Raw genomic sequence first — 21,233 nt, forward strand, 5'->3', positions numbered from 1 at the left:
TCGGTCTCTTCTCTTTCTCTTCTTCATTCCCTCCCTTTCCTCTGCGTCTGTCTTCTTTCCCTCGCCCTTCATTCATTCACTCCCTCTCCCTCCATTCCCTCCTCCCTGTCACAATTATGTCATAGGGGGGTCTCCAACTTCGCTCCCAGGTACGCGAGGCGGGGCAGGGACGTCCAAACCAAGAAGAGTTGCCGGTCGAGTGCATGCTCTGTCAAAACGCAAACTATGCACGTAGGCGTTGATGCAATCAATTAATTTCTTTTCTATACCCTAGTAATACAAAGAGAAAGGTGCGATGTGGAGCTCATTAACTCGTCAAATTGACGTCACTTGACTCATTAGTTGTGAACGCGGGCTATGGCGTACTTAAAAAGGTCATCCGGTGGGGCATGCACGAGGGGTGCGTGCTCCGCGCTTGGAGAAACTCCAGCGAACGATACTTACTGTGTAATGACTGGAAATTATCAACTTGAAGGTCTAGGGCACCGCATGCGGTCTATATACCGGCGAAGTAGGCACTGACTGAGGTTTTGTGACATTTGATGAAGTTCTGCCGACAGTTAATGCGAGGGGAGGTAACCAGGGAACGAAGTGCGCGACTACCCGCCAATTTACCGGGGTGAGAACATTCATAGTGGCCTTGCCATTCAGCAGACCACAGCGGCAGAGCATGTGTTTCTGCTTAACTTTGGAAAATTAATGTGATGCTGTAACTTTCTTTGCCGTTGTCATGGGGTCAAAGTATCGAAAAGACCTCATATGTATCTTATATTGTGTTGATGTGTAGAAAAGGGCAATCTTCAATACATTCATGATAAGGAGAGTAACAGATAAAGAGAGAGACAGACAGACAGACAGACAGAAAGAAATAAAGAAAGAAAGAAAGAGAGAAAGAGGTGTTTAATTCTGGAGAGGAACTAAAGAAAAAATGCGAAATAATAAATTAGTAAACGTGCAAAAGTCGCAAATGAAATGAGGTGACGACGTAAATACAAACTTACTCACAGGTACAATTTTATCATCGTCACATAAACGATTAACACACGCAATTGGAAGTACCATGGGTATAAGTTTTGTGAGAAGACGAATTCAGTCAGTTTGTAAAATATGCAGAAGAAAATAGGTCACGTAGAAAAGAAGATATAGTGAAACTCCTCAAAAGGTCGGGTGGCATAAATGGAAAGAGATGAAACGAGAAACAGAAAGAACCACACATCAGAAAGGTTACATTACATTCAAACGCCATCCACGGTCTCAGTAGAAGAGGAACTAAACAAAACTCTGGTATCTTTAAACAAGTCTACCTCTCTGCACCCCTGATGTGCCGATCAGATGGCATACGATCGTGTGGCTGGGTTTGATTTCCCGCCTCCCGTCGCCACGGCAACCGTCCCCGATACATATCAAGCCGGACCATATGCACCCGCCCGCTTTCCATTTCAGCTTGGTGGAGATCGAGACATAACTTTTTTCCCCTCTCCCTCGTCGGTATACCAACAAGAGGATGCAAGTAAGGAGTGGGATACGGCGAGACCAGCCGACGGATGGTATATAAAGTCATGATTCGCCTCGTTTCTCTTCAGACCAGGTACAGACACTCTCTGGATTCACATTTCCTGTCACAAGGTTGATTGGCTCTCGCTTTTCTCAGGCCGTCTAGCTCTCACAACTTCATTTCAAGGTAGCACCGCGTTTATACAAATAAACTATCTCAACATTTCCTTTTTTCAACAATCATTGTCAAATAATGTACAGCATGTTTCACTATGGTAACAACATATACTTCGAAGTTTTGGTGGTGTTCCCCTCATCATCATCTTACATATTTACTCGCTTTCTCTGGTTCATTATATTTTTGATCGAGAAATATGGGAAGGACCTGAGACATACTCAATATCGTTTATCTGGGAGGGTTTTTTTTTTTCTCGAAGATTATACAAACTTACCTAGTAAGTTTGATTTTTGTCATCTCCTTCACTTTTTTTGTTGTTGTTGTCAGGATGATCCCATCGACCGTTTCGTTGCTCCCGGCATGGTTCTGTTTGGTGAACTTCCTGAGGGTTGCGAGTGGAGCGTGCACGAGCAGCGAAATCACAGCAACCTATGACATGGTCTTCTTCGGTGACTGGAGTAAAGGGGCATTCCCCAAACAGTATCCAACATTCAGGAAGAGTGCTCAGTGGTCGCCCCTAATGGGTAAGTCTCTGAAAAAATACACCCCAAACACCCCCAAATAGACCAGCAATTCACTACTGAATTATAAGAAATCGTAGGCAAGCTGAAAGCCTCAACATCCCTGAAGAAGTTTACCGCAGAGTAATTCTGCTACGTTTTGTTGTACTGACTTGTGATGTTTTCCGTGACTGTTACGTCGGTTTATAATCCACCGATACTTGCAAGAGCTCTCTTTGGAAGTTACGTTTAAGAATGTATGCTCGGACACATTACGGAGTCTGGAGTAATGTTTCAGTTATCCATTCTTATTAAATTAAGTCACTCTTTTGAACAACAACTACTTTTCATATCAAGTAGTAACCATTGTAAAACTTCATATGTCTTCCTTGTTGCTCTGCCTTTATTCGGTAAAGCGTTTCCAATGGATAGAAAGTAATGTGCCCCTTGTTATCAAGAGGGCATTATCTGAATGGCGTATATTTAGGTAGATATGTCAGTAGTCTTTCTCCTTTCAAATGAATTAATTACGTAGTTTGTTACCTAAGGACTCTATACACTTTGGTATTCTATAGGGTCTTATCACTGACCCTGCATTGATTCATCTGATGACAGAGTAAGTGCTGAAGTATTACCGCTTATCAAGCGGAATAACATGTCAATTTCAACGTGGATAACATTCATTTTGATATTCGATGACATGGAATGTCCTTTCACTTTCTTTCGTTTTTTTTTTTTAAATCCATATTGCCTCTTCACTCAGAATGTCTTTCAGCACATGCAGTGAGTGAGTGATAAGATTCGATTAACTTGTAATATTTGCTGTTGAGTGCACAAATGGGGGATACGTGTATTATAGATCAATCTATGTTGCCCATGCCATCATTTTTACTGAGACACGTGTGCCATTATTGTAAAACCCAAAGTCATCGACATAAATCACGCCACCCGCTGACATTTGGACAAATTAAGAAGTCATATACATGCAGACGAAGCTTACGCTCCAATTTCAGAAAGTTTTGGGTCACCAGAGGCAGGGCGCGTGTGCTTTGTTAGTTCGGCAAGTTGTCCCGTTTCAGGTAGGGTGGAAGGGGGCCCTCCCACGTGTTCTACGTCACATGTCGCAACCGCCCCTATCAGCTAATTTCTGATCAAACTGTCTAAATATTGGCCCTCGTCATCCGATGAGTACCTCATTTAACATCTGACCCCTTACTTACACCCGCTTCGAAGATCAAAATTTCTCTGTCGTCTTTGCACTCTTTGCCCTCTATCATATTAAAACGAAAATATAAAAACAGAACGAAACATCTCCACCACAAATAAAAACAAAAACAAGAAAATCCACCCTCCACAAAGACACGTAAAAAACGTTTAAAGTGTGGTTAGGACGCTCTACCTGCTCCAATGGGAAAGACAGTAGCAGCAAACATTTAGACTTATGGAGCTGGTTGGATATCAACTGCATACTTTAGGGTGTTTGGGTTATTCGTTTTCTTATTTGTGACCAATTCCGCAAGCCCTTCTCTCCGTGTTCGCTGAAAAGCACTGTAAAGCTATTCAAAATCCATGTGGAAGTATTTAACAATTTCCGATTTGCATGTAACAATTTTCGCCTAAACGCGTTTGACTCTGTCAGCAAATATAGAATACATACATCTTGGTATAAAAGAGAAACCTATTTTGAATCCAAGACGCATGCCTATAACAAGCTGTCCTAGTGGACGATCAATTCAAGTTTTTCCACTAGGATGGTGGTTGTAATTTAAAACCTGTGTCTCATTTAGACCACCATTTCAAATTCAGATCAGTTCAAATTTCGGCTAAACGAAAGCCACTACATACTGGTCTTCACTTAAATCAAGATTGGAACCGCAGCGTAAATCGGGTGTTTAAATCATGGTTTGAATTGAAATCGCCTCGAAATTACGGGTCGAGAGGTTAACTGCTCTCATATCAACAGCGACAGAAAGCAAGTTCTACTGTGAACTGATTCATTATTTATGTCCCTGTTTATAAATGGAAAGAAAGTCCCTAGACATAAAACGTCTCTAACAGTTCTTTATCTATCATGGAAGTGTTTGTGTAAAAGAAAAATATGCATATCTTTAAGCTTAAACACATTTTAGTGCTCTATTGCGCGTTCGACTCTCCAATAAATCAGATTAGTCCATGAATATTCGTTAAAACATTGAACGCTTTTTGACAGCATGCATATCTATAGGTTTATTCATAGCATGAATATCCCAGGAAGGTACCAAATAATGTTGACATCAACAATGATTATAAGAAATGATAATATAGCACACTTTGATGTCGCAAAGCGCATACACCCATCCATGAAAGCAGTGTGCTTTAAATTGCTCATGGGATTATGAAGGCAGAATCTTTTCTTCTAACTTGGATATCAACCTTTCGACAGATCCTAAGAGCGCATTATCTGTTAGAATAAGTTATGTCTGTATGTTATTATCATTATACTCTAGAAAGTAATTCAAGGTGGACTTACACAAGATTTCGTGCATCGTGTATACCTGTTGCATAGCAACATCTTATCCCCTCCCCCTTTTTTTCTCGCCATGACAAACCTGGTCAAAGTGAGGAGTAAAAGCCGGTTGTTATACCAACGACGTAGAGAATTTTCCGTGTTGAAATTTGAGCGTCACGCTTGAGGGCTGGTAACCTCCTCACCCCCCATACTGGATAATGAGTACAAATCGTTACTGGTGTCGGAAAATTGTCGACACAACATTTTGTCAACCGCAAGATTTTTGAGATGCGATATTACCCGTCTAAAGCAATCTCTTTCGTAAAGTATCGTGACGAATATGGTGGGCCTCGGGGTGGCATATATTTGTCTTTGATGAAATGAAGCCTTCACGAAATTATAAAAATCCTGCTTTCTAGAGAAAATGGGGTCGTAATGTTTTTACTCCCTTCTTTTTTATCGATGTTAAAGTGTATATTCTGTCTTGAAATACATTATCCTCCAATTAAGTATCTTTGGAAGATTGTAAACTATTATATCAGGATACTCAGCCGGTAAGTGCTACGACTACCAAGTTCGAAGGCATTAACTACATTAAATGTGACACGTGACTTTGACGTCACCTCGAAGGGCTGATACTTTCAATACTGTAAACAAAAACATGAGGCAGACAGGCTTTTGAGTGAGCATGGGTTCATATATGCTCATGTGTGACGTGTAATGGGCACAAACGCACAGATAGGTTTGGGAGTGAATGCTACCGTGTAGACGCCATCACCAATGAGACCCTGTTAAACGTCGTCACCAAGGCGATCGGTTGCGACGTTGCCACGCCCCTCACTGAATCTTGTCTTCCGCTGTCATCTCTTCGGCTTTGATAGGGATATCATTGTGACGTCGTCGAGACGATGAAGCGTCAGTAAAACGTCAGTGACAATGTGCACATTGTTCATTCACGGTAGATTGCACTTCTCGTTTCCATGCCCGCCGGTGCCGCTTCACAACATTATCTTGCTAATGGTGCAAAACAGAGAATGCTCTTCATCTGCGATGTCAACAATGAAAACGCTAAAAAGAAATACTAGTAGTCATTATTCTTAAAATAATAGCAAGATATATCATTGAAATCACAAATGTCTGATTCCAGGTGCACATATTTGATAACCTAGATATCTTGAACGGAGACAACCAACACAGTGTGTTGATTGGCCTACTTACATTGCAGTTGTCATGACGCTTGTGATAGTTGCCTTCATTTCAAAAAAATGGAGAGGAAGGAAAAAGGCCCTCAAGACAAGAAAAACAAAATCTTTCGGCAATTCCTTTCTCCCAGTATGCGATTTAACTCGTTAAAAAGAGGGCACTATATAGGATATCAAGGAACTTTTTGCAGATAAATAGACCAATTTCCGAGTCTCACTAAAGCTCTTTGATTTGAAGAGTAACTAGCTTTTGTCCAAATAAAATGAGGGAAACACCAATTACAAATGGAAACAAACCATTAAAAAAAATTAAAAGTTTAAACGTATCTACACGGTCTTCTGAAAACCTATCTTAGTCATACTACCAGGAAGTGACTTCCGTCAAAAATAATTTTAATTTGATATGAAGATTACTTTCATACATGTCGGAGAAGTGAGGTTCGTAAAGTCTATGTTACATCTTACGCAATGTCATGAAATAGAAATGCATATTTTTGAGAAAAGCCAAATTGGTAACTTTCATGATATTTGTTCTGCAACGTCACTGTTCAAAAGAACCTTTGGTGAAAATAATGAAATTACAAAAGCATAGCATTCGGGGTGTTAGTTCAGAAGAGGCGTTGCAGTTGTGTTAGCCAGTCGATTCCTTTACCCTTGAGAGTTTCCATGGACTCAGTTTTTTGTTGTTTACCAACATGGAATTAATGGTCCAAACCCTGTCAAAAACTGTTCCAAAACTCCTTCAAAGCCACCTTAATGTGTCAATAATACGCTCCACCTGATCTTCTTCAACGGTCATGCGCATTCAAAGCAATGCTCTTTATTGCGATGGTTCTTCTCTCCCCCATCTTCCTGTTTAATTCGTCACAGCTCGTCAACTGCGAGAGGACAGGCTAAGTTTTTACGCTGCTTAGAGGCGCCAAAAATATAACTGAAAGGGTCAGAAACTCTTTTGAGACGTTAGTTTCTGCCGTATACCGAACGAGGTCTTGCCCTGAGGTGACAAAGTCCTATACAAGCTCCCAAAGCCCGACCAACTGAAACGAGACTGACAGACAGGCATGGATAAAAATTTCCCCTTTTCTATAAAGCTGACCAGCACCTTGAAGTTGCGGAGGGTAGCCCTATCCCGGTGTCCCTTTAACCTAATCCTGTCAGGGGTCCCCTTGCTACTCGTCGTGACGACCGGCGGGCCCGCCGAGCGACCTGCCTTCCCGAGTGGTTCAGGATGTGTCGTGCTGGGAAATCAAACCAGGCGCGCTGCGCTATCGCTGGCTGTCGGCAAGAGAGTTGTCTCGTAAAGGAGATGTAATCCGAGAAAATCGGGGGGAAATGACATGAAAAAAAAATGAAAAAAAAAGCGAGAAACAAAACGATAGAATAAAGAAGAAGAATAAACTATAGGAAGAGACAGAGGGAAGATGAAATGTGATGATGAAGGAATTGGTCGCTCCCTGGTCTTTGACGTGTCATAGTTGATATTGTTTCTTACAGGGAATTAAAATAAAGACGTCTTCCTAAGTGGTAAAACAGGGACAAATTAACATTACTATTCATTATATATCTCTCTGAAACGAATTTGCAGATAAACCGAAGGTCTGATCTGCAATAATGTGATAAAAGTCTCATTGGAACAGGGAATTTAGTAGATCTCGGTCTAAAGAGATCTGCTATGAGCACAGGGTACAAAACCCTTGAGTCGTATTCACGGAATAGGAAAACTTACGTGGACACTGATTGAGTGGGCAGGCTTTCTGTGAAGAAGTTTCACAGTCCTCAAGCTTAACACATCTTATCCCAGAAACCATATACATGTGGTTCAGTGTTGTATTCTGGTTTTTTTTTTTCCAATTTTTTTTCTATTCCTTGTTAGTGTTTCATAAGTAGGGGGAAAAAATGAATCATTTGAGCCTTGTTGAAGTATGCTTGCTGGCGGTTGCATAATTTTCGAAGCTTCTTTGCTTTTGGATTTATGACTGATTCTAAAAGTGATTTTAACCAGTCTCATCTAATCTTTGTCCAATAGAAGACAGGCAGTGAAAAGCAGAGATGCTGATAAGAGAAGAATACTTTTATCGCAGAACTCCCCGAGGAATAGATGGGTTAACAAACACAAAAAAGATAGTCATCCATGTGCCCCCTACAAGAAGCTGCCGTCACATTTCGGACCTTCACTCAAACAGTCGAAGGCAATACTTAACTCAGCGTCTTCTGTCAGAACCCATCAAGGTGACAAGTAACATCAAAGGTTCGCTTGTATCTTGAGACGAGAGAGCGAGCGGAACGGGAGTGAAGAGAGAAGGGGGAGGGGACTTGTGGCGGAGACTCCAAGTAACATCCATCAAAGGGTCTCATGAAGTTCATACTGAACTCCTCACACCAGAGGGCACATTGACATATTCGTTAGGAACCACTTTTCGTTGGGTTATATGTACAGGGAAGAGATGAGCTTTGGTCCAAGCTGGGCTTGTAGATGGTGGCCGAAGTAGTTTTGGTGGAGGTTGATATCACTCGTTCCCAAGATGCGAATTCACAAAATACGCGTCAACGTGGGTACCTGTATACTTGGCTGTGTTCGATCAAACAAAAATCCTCCGCTTCAACGCACTGAATGTTCGATTTCTCGAAAACAGTATAGTTGCTGAAATTCCTAGTTGATCAATCAGAAACGATTATCACTTCACATCACTGACAACAAAGTTTATCAAATTGAGGATATTGCTGAATAAATCCAAATATATAATTTGAATGGTGGTAAATACTGTCCCCCAAAAAGTTCAAGTGTGTAAAAACAACAACAAACGAGTGAATATGAACTCAAATTGATCATTCTTGCGTCGATATTTTTTTCTTATTACAACGACTGATTGACAAATTGCCGTACATCGACGTGAATAAACATCGATTATTCAGTGTTTCAGTAGTACTAGCCATGATAACAAAATTGTCGGCATGCATACTTGGGTTGGTCTCGAACCAACAACCTCCTGATTGCTGCATAGACAGTCGATCACGTATCCACTGGACTACCGAACGTCCTTCTGGTAGCCAGCGATGGTTCGGATACCTTATAGCAGCGGGTACTGCGTATGTGTTCAAGTTGATTATTATGAACATCATTTCCTCATTAGCAGTAGAAACTAATACTAAACAAATATCAAATTTATAACTTTATTGGTGTATTAGGAGAACTAAAAGAACAAATAATGAGTTCGATGTGTGATTTTGAAAATCCCTTGGGCGACGAAATCCAAAATTAGAACGTCGAAGATCTTCCCTTTTAGTGCCATAATCTCATGATGCATTGTCTCATATATCACCCCGTCAGTCCATCGCGATGTATTGCAAGACGATCTGAGAAAGCCGATGCCAAATTTCTCTAGTCGGCATGATTGAGCTATATACATCCAAGACGTCACGTATCTGTTATATGACACGCGGATGCAGGTTAACGAAAGGTTTATTGTTAAGCGTCTTGATTTTTTTTTTTTTTGGGGGGGGGGGGGGGGGGGGGGCAGGTCACGTCTTAAACCCTTTCTATGTCTAGGACTCTGGACAGTATGTACTGTACTCTTTGTCTTCTGTGCCAATCGTCACTCAAAGCACATGGAATCAATTTTGAATCTATATGACACCGACGTCTGAGAAGAGTTTAACAGCTGGCAATTAAGTGAAGGCTAGATCTTCCTAAAGGTGCATTTATTTCGTTCAGTTGCCCCCTGCTCGCCTTCCAGCCTGTCATAGAACAAGTACATAACATACAGCACATCCGTTTTAGTTGTTCTGGCGGGTGACAACGAAAACCTATGTGCCCTCCCCCTCTCCCTAACTCCCTCAGCCTCCCGCCTTTCCCACCTCGTCTTCTAGATTTCTAACGTCGACCCGAGGCTTGAGGTCTGTCTTCACTCAACTTCCCCTGACCGTTCGAATGTCAGGGTGACCGACGGCCCAAGGCGATAATCACTCCAATTAGAAACCTTTCGATCTTGAACTCCTGACTCTCGATATATTAATCGTTGGACCGGACTCGCGTGCTTTCCCAAGCGATCTGCTCGTAAATGTCGCCTGCGTCCTTTCTACATGAGTTGCATTTTTCGTCGGTCAATTTCGCACCCGCCTTATTCTTCAAGAGACTATAGGCTTTGGTAGGAGTTTGATCGTTAGCTCTCCACGGAAACGCACGATGTTCCACAAAGGAGTAGAAACTTCACTATGAAATCTAATTTTCCCCTAATTTAGCACATACTCCCACGCTTTAGTCTATCCCTACAGCTATAACGCTAAAGCCTGGGTTTGGAGGGGAAAAGGGCAGGTAATGGTTTGGTCAAAACGCACTCCTTGTCACGAGGTACTACACGTAGCTCTGCTCAGCAGGCAATAAACTGTATTATAAAAAAATACTGAACCTGACCGACTGCGCAGAAGCAGTCATCTGATACCACTGAGTCTATTCTTTCTTTGAATGTGCACTCCCACGCTTTAAGATATCCTTGGTTATGGTTTGGAAAGAAACGGTAGATAATAGTCTGGCCAAAACGCGCCCCCTGTTACCAGGTCCTACATGTAGCTCTGCTCAGCGGGCAATCAACTGTCAAAAAAGATACTACTGGCCGTGACCGACGATATGGGAGTTATGGGATTCCACTATATACTTTCTTTGAATTTGTGCATGTTGTACAATAAAATTCCCATGCCTGCCTTTATACTGTTGTGTGTTGTCCGAAAATGAAGATTGATACATGGAGCTACAACACTGTTGTAGCTCCGTGGTTGATGTAAGTACGTAATTGTAATCCTACTATGTCACTCCGCAGGTTTTAATTATACGTTGACCGTAGCCTGCGGAGTGCTGGTGTACAACGAGATGTCCATTGGCCTCTATCCTCGCATGCCCGTGATTGTGGTGGTTTCATGCTGGTCTATCTGTTGAGATCGCAATCCCTATAGCACTCATTAGCAGCATATGTCATCAACTCTAACATGAGATCGGGTGTAGTTCATGGTTCAATACTGATATTTTGTGTCTTGATGAGTGTCATTTATTAGGACTACATGTACGAGGATGACCACGAGAGGATGGGACACGAAATGTTATGACTCGAACGTTATGGTGTTCCTGACCAGGTTTGCTTTGGCTGTCGGAGCAGTCTCCATAAACGCAGCCCCACTCAGTATTCACAACACGATGACTCACTGAGTGAAACTCGAGACTCCTCGCTGGAAGTAATTCTCAATTACTGGCTCAAGGTGATCCAGATTTCCCGGTGGTACTTCATGGGGGAAACCATGGCAACCACTTGGCGCTTTCTCATGAAACCTGTCGAAGTCGGATGCGAGACCAGGAGATGCCTGAACTCGGAGGGAACGAGAAAAGGAAGAAGAACTTCCTTTTTAGTTATCTGTGCAGGGGCCCCACACAGAGAATATAAACACTTGTCCCCGCTTTCCCGCGGCTGCAATGCCGGGTGATTTAGCTTGCTGATTAGCAAATGGTTTTTGAAGTGCCCGACGAGAGGCGGAGGGTCCAGGAGGCACGGAGCGAGCGCTTTTCTCCGCTCCCTGCACGATGCCATTTCCAGAATGAAATTGGCACTTGTCTACAGCGCCGGGGTCATGATTACGATCACAGTGGGTCGTTTGACCGGGACTGCTGTCCATTATAACATGCTTCGCATAAAAAAGAAAAAAATTGAGGTTGGTGATCTACTTGGGTAGCGTCTTGACAGACCACGAGGTCTAACATTCGCAAACTATAAATGCAAGTCTGTTTGGGAAAGTTTGTCGAGGTTAAGCCACCTTTGACAATACCACGTAGAAGGCAGCCCAATCTATACATCGATAAAAGTACCGTATCGGTTTGTTAGAAATGGTATATGGCTCCCGATCCAAGCTATGAATAGACATATGAATACATGTTAGACGCCATAAAACTATACACAGTACCTTCGGTGCGTTACAAATTGGCTGCAGTAGTCAAGGGAGTTCTGGAAGTCAAGTGAAGATCACTCCAAGGCGAGCGAGTCTGGGACTTCGTGTAGCACCCCCATGATTCCTAGCTCATTCTTCAAGCTCGTCGACAGTTTTTTTTTTTCCAGGACGATTGCTCTAAGATTGATAGTGCATGCCAGTAAGCACACTGTAAATAAGTATATATCCTTAAATGGTCGGAGTGGGGGGAGGGGGGGGGGGGGTGTAATAAACCTGTTTCGATGTCGGTGGTGTCAGGTAAGGTAATGGTCATCATCAGTGAAGTCGAGGTCATGATGCATCAGTATCAAACAATTGATCTGTCTGGTAAGATGTTCCACCATTGATTGGACGTCAATGAGAATTAAAGATAACAACATCGACTGTACCTCCTGAAATGGCAAATGGCTCAACGTTGAAAATGACAACTTATGTTGGAACACGGAGCTACTAGCTCAGTGGTTGCAATTATCTATCACTCTTCAACTATAGTAGACTTTGAACATCTAACAGTCCCGGTATGAAATAAGTCATGTTCTCCAGCTAAAAAGTTACATAGGGCTAGACCACATTATTGTGGCCTTGTTTCATTTGCCGGTGGCATAATTACAGATGTCGAATGACATATTCGTGTCGTATCAAACTTCGAGGGCGTCTTTTTGTTTTGTTTTTTTTTTTCTGTGTGCGAGACGCAGAGTGTTAGTACTGTCCTTTCACTTCATTTTGAAGATTTCCGGTCATTGTGAGACACAAACACCGTTTTATCCTGGTCATCCAGTTAAATGAATTAGACTTCAACACCCCACATGTGACTACAGGCTTAATATTCCAACCTACTTTGTGGCAGTTACAGAGATCAGCTGCAAAACCTGTGGCAAGGTCAGTAATAATATCCCACGTCGATCATAAGAGACATAAGCGCCTGATCCATTTCTTGTTGGCATGTCTATTAACTTCCGGTCAAGAAAAATGAATCAACAAGAAGTCAGAGCAGGAAGAAAAAAAAAGAGAAGCTCTGATGGTTACAACAACACTGGGGTCAGTTAGAAATGGGGTCAGACCACCGCAACAAGGGTCACTTTCTCAGGACAATCAACATTAGGTATCGGCGTAAATTTCGTGATCTGGGTGTCGAACACCGCATTACACGAAAAAGTAGGTGAGTGTGTTCATTACAGCTGACACATACTGCGTAATACGGTAGTTGCCTGTAAGGTTCCTTGGACACAATGACAAACTAAGTACATAGGAACCGTTTGACGCAAAATCTTCACACATTATTATCATTATCAGCCCCATCATTTTGGATTGAACAGCATTATGAAGAAATCGATTACTTTAAACTGATTCATACCGGTGTTTGCAGTGAGATGTTACCATCCAATCTTGAAGAGCCGACGTGTCAATCAGCGCTTCACCAAAATCACCACGAGGTTGTGACATGCCAATTATTGCTCTCGAGAGCTGTACTGAAATGAAGAACAAACACTAAAAACATGACGTCGTATTACTCATAATTCTACAATCTAGAGTAGGCGTACATGGTACAGGTCGTGAATCACAGCACTCAAAGGAGAAATTGCATCGTACGAGTTCGAGCTCACAAATCTTACCCAGGGCAGATCGACGCATGATAAATCGATTTAGTATGAATTTAGTGCCTGAAAAATTTTCCTGGTCTCGTCAAGAGCATGCGGCTGCGTTAAATCTTTTACCCTTCTATATCTTCATACTGCGGTATAGACCTGTACATGCATTACTTAATGGCCGACATTTCATCTGCTAAACTTTCTTGACGATGGTAGAAGCACAAGTGACCATGCATACAGTGTTGACCCGGAAGTATTGATAGCACAGTGTTCATGAATTCAATAACTCTGTTCTGTCCCTCCAGGCGTGGTCCACAACAGCCGCTTCACGATGTGGGAAGAGAACCGCGTGTCCAGCGATCCCTTTGCTCACTTCGCCGAGGGTACGGACTTCGGCAGTCTCCGGCGGGCGTTCTCCTCTCCCGACGTCTTCACGACCATAGGCAGCGACAGGATAACACAAGGTGTAGGGACGTCATCAACGCAGTTCAGCGTCAATCGAGAATTTCCCAAGGTGCGGTTTCGCGTCGACTATTTTTGATGAAGGCGCCGTGGCAATGTGCCTTTTCTACGTCAGTAACTTGCTATGATAAGAGCTAGGTACAAACTACAAAAACAATATTGGCACCCACCTTTACTGCAAATTCGACCTGTTGCTAGTCGGGTAATTGTGTTAATATAATGTAGGAGATTTTCAAAGCAACATGATGATTCACATCTACATGCAGGTTTCTTGTATCCGTGCAAGTAGGTCTAGCCGGCACAGACCCTGATACAGAGTGAGAGCAGAGTAAAGATCAAATGTTTCACTTCACACTGCCGTGTACAGTTTACTCGTGTCGTGAAAATTCATCACAAGTGATGTGACACATTGCCAATCGTACTAGTAATTATGCAATTATTTCGTCGGCGTCACACACTATCCTTATCAACGCAATAATAATCTAGCCCATTACCTGTTTTATGTGAGTGTGTGGCAGCAGTGTTTCTACCTTGTATATTCGTGTACGTGTGCTGGTTTTGCCTCATCGGCGTGCGCTCGGTTTATCGCGCTACAATGTATTTGAATAATTGTGGAAATGTAGATATTTTAAGGATCAGTGTATAGATTCACAAATTCACAATCTTTCATTGAAATTTGAAGCTCCGAAACATTCTACTGTTAATCATAGACTGAAACCATAGCTCTTTAATGCCGCATCCCCTAACGATTAAAAATAAAACAAAACTGCAGGCTGGTGGACGGATGCTTATCTATTTCCTTCATCTCCTCCTAGAACAAGAAAAAAAACCAACCACACAAACAATATGCATATGCGAGTAAGCCTTTCTGCCTTATGTGTTTCGTTTTATAAATATAGGAACCCTACAGAGACGCTGCACCATCGTACCTGATGTAAACCCCAGAGTGCCAAGTGCTAAACAATACAGCGATTAACAGATTAACGAGGCCCGTATCCACTTTTTCAATTCATTCATTTGGAAAAGAGACGGCGGTGACATAATGGCACACCTGTCCCCCGTCATTTTCCGCTCCACGTCATTCTCTTGCACCTGGAATACCACCCTGGTTGCAGGATTCGCAACACTTCGACGGTTCGAAATGATCAGAAATAATGATCTGGTAATAAATTGTGTGTAGGCGTGGGAGAGCGCGCAGAGGTCAAATCCACGGGGCGAACAGATGCATCGAACTGTTCTAACATCAAAGTTCCCTCTCCCTGTCTCGCTCGTTCTCTCTTTTCTTCATAACTCTCTCATCGTGTTTCTTTCTCGATGGGACTCTTGTTTTGTTGCCTTGGCTACAGCATCATCGAGGTCTCGTTTCATTCTTTTTTTATTCGGCTAGATCGTTTCAATTTATTTCTTTGTCTTTCTGTCCGATGGTTTCACAGATGTCCTTCGCTGTCCGCATTGACCCAAGTCCAGACTGGTTTGTGGGTCTGTCGGGCCTCGACCTCTGCCAGAACGGCGAGTGGCTGCAAGAGTTGACCCTTGACCTATATCCCTACGACGCCGGAACCGACCAAGGGTTCATGTTCACATCGCCGGACTACCCCGAGCCGCACCGCCGCCCGATCACCGAGATCACGTCGAGCAAGCCAAGCCATCCCGCCAACTCTTTCTACTATCCGCGCCTGGCCCATCTGCCAAGGATTGCTCACGTCACGCTCAGACGGGCGCAGAATGCCCAACCTGCCTGGATGACGGTGCTGCGAGACACTGGTATGACGGTCAGCGAAGAGGGCAGCAGAGAGGTTTCGAAGAGCGACAAACAGAGGGGCTCGTCCAAAGGTAAGCAGATTATTACAGTATTTATAACTCTATCCCTAAGGACGAGACAGAGTAACGTAATTTTCAAATTTCAGTGTGTGCGCAATTTGATTATTATCTCTTTTCTTCCATATTCTGCCAAAGTTTGAGGACTAATACCAGAGCTGTCTAACAGCTGCCTCAGCCCAAGCACTGGGCGAGGTGAGAAACAGGTCCCGAACAGATCATAATGGTCACCCCCATTCGGATTACCCACTGACCCTCAATGGGATTACCAAGGAATAAGATCTTACACGCAATTGTTTTACATTACAAGGGAATAAGATCTTATACTCAAATGTTTTACATTACAAAGGATAAGCAATTATTCATATTTTAATAGTTTCAAATTGTAAGATTATCAAGAAATTTAATAAAAGAGTCGACATGGTGGTAATAATGTACCTCAATAACGGCCATGTTGTCAAGTTAAAGTTTCATGAAATAATTGTGCAGGTTGAAGTTAAAATAGTTTTGATACGTGTTCTAATGGTAATCAAATAGTGCTCGATACTAAATTTGTTTTCAGCAATTAGATTTTGGGTCGCAAGGTTTGGATAAGCTTAATTCCCATGACTACCCGCTTCATTCAGATTGCACAGCCTACACATCATTCGGCAAGCGGATTGACGTCTTTGCCCGGGTGCCTGAAAATTGAAGTTGTGTTTATGTTTTGTTTTTATTTCAAAATTAGATCCAAAAGGAGGTGTAATCCCTACGGACGAAGTCCTGACCCCACTGGACTGCGAAGTGACCAACTGGGGCGCCTGGAGCCCTTGCGACCAGACCTGCAAGGTGGGGCTCAAGAGGCGCTTCCGGATCGTTCTGCAGCAGCCGAAGAACGGAGGAGCGGCGTGTCCAGATCTGGTAGACCTGGTCATTTGTGATCAAATGATGGCGCTATTGAAACCGCAGAAGAAGGCATGCGCCAAGAAACACATCGCCAAGGAAAAGAAACGCTACATGAAGCAGATCACGAGGAATTTCAACACCAAGGGCAAGAGAAAGTACATCTTTTAGACGCGCAACGAACGCGATGAATTTTAGTTGCGAGAAATAGGGAGTGGTGGGGGGGGGGGGTGGGGTAGAAAAAGAGAGAGAGAATTGAGACAGTGTGTGAATGTATATGACTGTGTGCGTGTTGCAGAGGCTCATCACATAAGCTCGGGAGTTGACAACTATTACAAACATCATAATGAGCAGAATTTGTGTCATTCGAGCAACTGGCAGTGTGCGAACATTATGTGGGAAAAGAAAGAAGACCCAGCAAATTCGAGTTAGAGAAAATGTGAAGAAAGGAGTAAGAGAGTGTGTGATGAAGAGAAAGGGAGGGGCGATGGGAGGGGGAGAGATAGAGAGTATGAATCTGTAATCATGCAGAAATATAAGGTCAGATAGACTGACTGATATAGTGTGTGAGACATTATACTGTATAACATCTTGAGCTTCCGGAGTAGAATTGTTTGAACGCCTCGACATCGTGGAGACATCGTGTATCTGAAGACCCTGACAATCCACAGAACTCTTTACTTTGTGACGTCAATACTATCTTGTTTCCTCATCCACACGAGTCGTTTACCTGTCATTTCTGATTGGAAGTTAGCAAAACAGCATGCAGTCGAGCTGTTTAGAGAGGCTGCCTGTAAGATTGTGGCGTGGGTTGAAGTTAGGATATACAGTAGTGACCTACTGGTTCTAAGCACTGAACTGCACTGTGTGTTTACATCATTTCTTCAGGACGAGAGATGCACATTGAAAACCACAAAAGCAGACACTCTGATTAGATTATTTGGTGCCGACAGCGATAACTGAATTGATTTAGCAATTTTGTACGACACAAAAACATGACTAGCTCGAAACCCTGTTTTTGACAGGTAGCGCTCATCAAAACACGAAAACCTTATGTAGTATTTTGTGGGAATGCTGCGTTCATTAGCTTTATCTAGATTCGCGACGCAGGTTCTCACCACTGCCTAGCTTTACTGCGCCCTTACAACCTAAAGGCCCGTAACAAATCTGCTCTCAGTCGCGTGGGTTGATTCCATGTGTTGTTATTATATTGAGAAGAAATCTAGCGACTGTATCACTTATATTCATCGTTTTGAATCTGTGAGCCCTATGCAGCATCAACATAGTATCGTCTATGATCTTCTCAAGAGTCATAACTGTAGACCGAAGCTCGCTTGAAATGGCACATGCTTTTGGCTTCTTTTATATAGGTGGCGAGGACACCTGCAGTCTGTACGGAGACCTTGATAAGTGCCTAGAGGTTGCATTTCGAGTTCCGTCTGCATTTGCATCACAGTTATGTTGGCTTATAGTTGGGAGCGGGCTACACACACAAAAAAATCGACTAGATTCGCAATAACACGGTATAATCTGTGGAACAAGGGCATTAGCTTTTTACGGGAAGGTTGCATGGAGAAAGTATGTCTGTAGCTGAAGAAAATGGATCTTAATTCTGATTTCTCGTGATTTGATTGAACTGAAGTGCAAGTGCAACAAAGTTGAAAATTACAGAATAATGAAGATGAATGAAATAATATACAGGAAGATGAAATGAGATGTATTTTGTAGAATGATGCAGTTGATGCACATGAAATTAATCTTGACGCAAGAATGCTTTAAGAAGCACTTCCACGCCTGAGTTTTCGCTTTGACGCGGGAAACTCTGAAGCCAAACCATGTACTTTAGGATCTGTATGCATTCGGCACATTTTGTTATGTATGTTGGTTTGACTGACAGCGAGGGAAAAGTAAATAATTAGATCAGCCACAACTGCATAATGTGTTAAAAGCGAACATTACGCATTTGGGAATAAAGAGTTAAGACTCTGATTTTGTATGAAGTATGAGTTTGGGAAGAAAGACATTTAAATGAGAAGTAAGTAAATTTGCTAAACACCAAAGATTTTCTTTTTTTCTCTTTGAAATTTTGAAACAGGAGTTTATAATAATGTGTTGTCTCATTTGCAGTATTAAATAAATGTGGCTATAAAGATGCGAGTATTGATAACATGGAATGCATTGGGGGAAACTGTGGTGACAACAATATTAAAGCTATGTATATAATGCCTGTAATATACGAAATACGTCTAGGAAAATGAGATTAATTTATATTCTTTGTAAATCTTGTACAGTGTGTTTGCGTGTCCGTATGTCCGTTGCACTTGAAAAGTGAAGCCATAGCATATCATTTGCAAAGTGAATGTAATAAAGAGAATGAAATGCCAAAAAAGACGCGAATTGATGGCCTGTCTCATTGCTTGCTTGTACATTGTGTATGTATGTATGTGTGTATTGTATGAACGTGTGTATGAACAAACTATAATTTTGTGTGAACAGACATACACACATACAGTGCATGTATGCAGAACACAAAAACGATGCATATAATTATATACCTCCATACATTCGTTCATTACACATACATGCATACACCCTAACATACACACACACATACATACACACATACATACGCACATACATACATAGGCCTACATACATACACATTTTCAAAAATACATTCACACTTCATATATACATTTGTATAAACATGCATAAAAGATTGTGATTGCGCGCGTATGTGTATGAGAGTTTAAGGTAAACGTTGCAATGTCTGGCTGTGCGCTATATACTATAACTTTATGTTTTTATTAGTGAAAGTGTGTGGGTTGTCATATTCGTATAAACGTCGTCGTATTTGAGGGAAAATTAAGCTCTAATCCCTCCAGAGTCTCGACACTTTATATCCATTTACGCAGTCTTGGGAAAGATGTGTCGAAATTTGACAGTAACGGACGTCAACCCGCACCAATATCCTTCAACAGATATACAGCATGCATGTATCGATGTTGACGTTGCGATATAAAAATTCGTACTTTTCTATTCCAAATTAAGAGCGAGTACAACAGCAAAGCGGGCGATGTAAAGGCAAAAGATGCTTTAAAAAGGTCAGGGTAAGACCTCCTTTATTCAGCAATTCGTTCAAATGTTTGATAGCATTCGTTTTAAAGTAGACTATATAGTTCAGTTTTCCAGAACACAACATCATGATGATAAATGCCTTCAGCATGCACCATTTGGTGCTTGCTGGGCGGAAGCATAATACAAATCTCCTTTCAATTTTTAAGAGAAATTATTTCTTGGGCGGGAGCACTTTCTCCTTTTTTTTTCTTATCTCGTTTACATCAACACGTTCACTTTATTGCAGTAGTGATACAATTTAGGAGAACCACTTGATTATGAGCAAAAGTGACGTCGATCAGCAAACGACAAGAACAACCCTAATTTGTCAATAAATTTGTTTGTCGTGACTTGAGCTACACTCCAAACTCACACTAAGACAGTGAACAGAAAAACAGAGAACACAATCCAGAAATATAGGCTAAATGAAAGCCTTTCAAGAGATTTTTTTTTTGCCTCTAAAAATGTTGACAGCATCGGAGAAGTCTACCCTAGTCATCACATCCCACACAGTTGCGTCAGGAGAAAACGCACCCAACGATCAACCCCAACAATATACGGCTAACACATGGCTCAGCACATGCCACATAATTGCACGTGGCAGACCATGCAGTCACTGCGTGTCGGGGAGTAATCGCAGGAGCCGCGGAATCGGGGTGGGGGGGGGGGGGGGGAGGCTGGGGAGGTGGATACCAGTGACCCCTGATCCCTGCACTAAAAACGTTCAGCGGCCCTTGTTCGGTATATGATATTCATCCCGGTAGACTGTATCTTGTCAGGACTGTCTATATTCACACGTCAGCATCTCGACAGACGATATACTCTGGTAGGTTTATATAGAACAGATATCGAATTTTGCTTTTGAAGGAGCCTCCTGACGCAGAGTCAGGGAGATATGGTTGATCTTCTCAACCCAAAAAGGAGGGAAAAGAAGGCCAACAAGGAAAAGAGATATTACGAAGAAGAAGATGAAACGATAAAGAAGACGAAAAATGACAAGATATTATGTGGAAAAGAAAAAGTAAAGACGAATAGATGTCGAAAAAAGATACTGTATATACATTTGGAAGGAGAATTACAAAGGAAGAAAAAGACGACGAAAAAAAAAGACAAAAGCAGGGAAGGGGTAGAAGAAACAGAGAAAAAACTTACGGACTAATGAGGGGAGGCGGTATAGAGAAAAAGGAGGAGGAGAAGAAGAAGAATTGGGTAGGATTAGGAAATATGAAGAGGAAGAAGAAAAAGAAGGTGATGATGAAAATAAGGGATTCTGTGCTCACTTCAGAACAGGACCGATAGACAGCCCCCTTCTCCCGCAAACAAGATGAAGATCTAGGATTCGAGGAGGGGGTAAATTTGTCCCCTTCATCCAGAACACCAATCCCATACATGTCCCCGGGACCTTCTCAGATTACATGGTGATATTCTCCTATTGATATTCAAGTCGCACACGCTGGGCGTGTCGCGTTACCGAAGACATACTAGTAGATCGCTTGGATGACGTGAAACATTTCCTGAATCATTAAAGGCTACGCC

General features: G+C 42.3%; 1 protein-coding gene across 1 annotated transcript; it reads left to right on the top strand.

The window, feature by feature from the left end:
• Window positions 1-2,000: 2,000 nt before the first annotated feature.
• Window positions 2,001-16,751, top strand: LOC139735303 (spondin-2-like). The gene is made up of 4 exons (XM_071646060.1): window positions 2,001-2,196; window positions 13,724-13,932; window positions 15,314-15,713; window positions 16,426-16,751. The coding sequence occupies exons 1-4, from the start codon at window positions 2,001-2,003 to the stop codon at window positions 16,749-16,751; spliced, it is 1,131 nt and encodes a 376-aa protein (XP_071502161.1).
• The last annotated feature ends 4,482 nt before the right edge of the window (window positions 16,752-21,233 follow it).

Source organism: Diadema antillarum, unplaced genomic scaffold (genome assembly GCF_040938485.1).
Source record: "Diadema antillarum isolate AM-2024a unplaced genomic scaffold, OU_Dant_1.0 seq00000569_RagTag, whole genome shotgun sequence".
NCBI lineage: Eukaryota > Metazoa > Echinodermata > Echinoidea > Diadematoida > Diadematidae > Diadema > Diadema antillarum.

Coding starts and splice junctions, on each gene's coding strand:
- LOC139735303 (XM_071646060.1), top strand. CDS start 2,001: ATGATCCCATCGACCGTTTCGTTGCTCCCGGCATGGTTCTGTTTGGTG. Junction 2,197..13,723: donor TCAGTGGTCGCCCCTAATGG/GTAAGTCTCTGA, acceptor CTGTCCCTCCAG/GCGTGGTCCACAACAGCCGC. Junction 15,714..16,425: donor ACAGAGGGGCTCGTCCAAAG/GTAAGCAGATTA, acceptor TTTCAAAATTAG/ATCCAAAAGGAGGTGTAATC.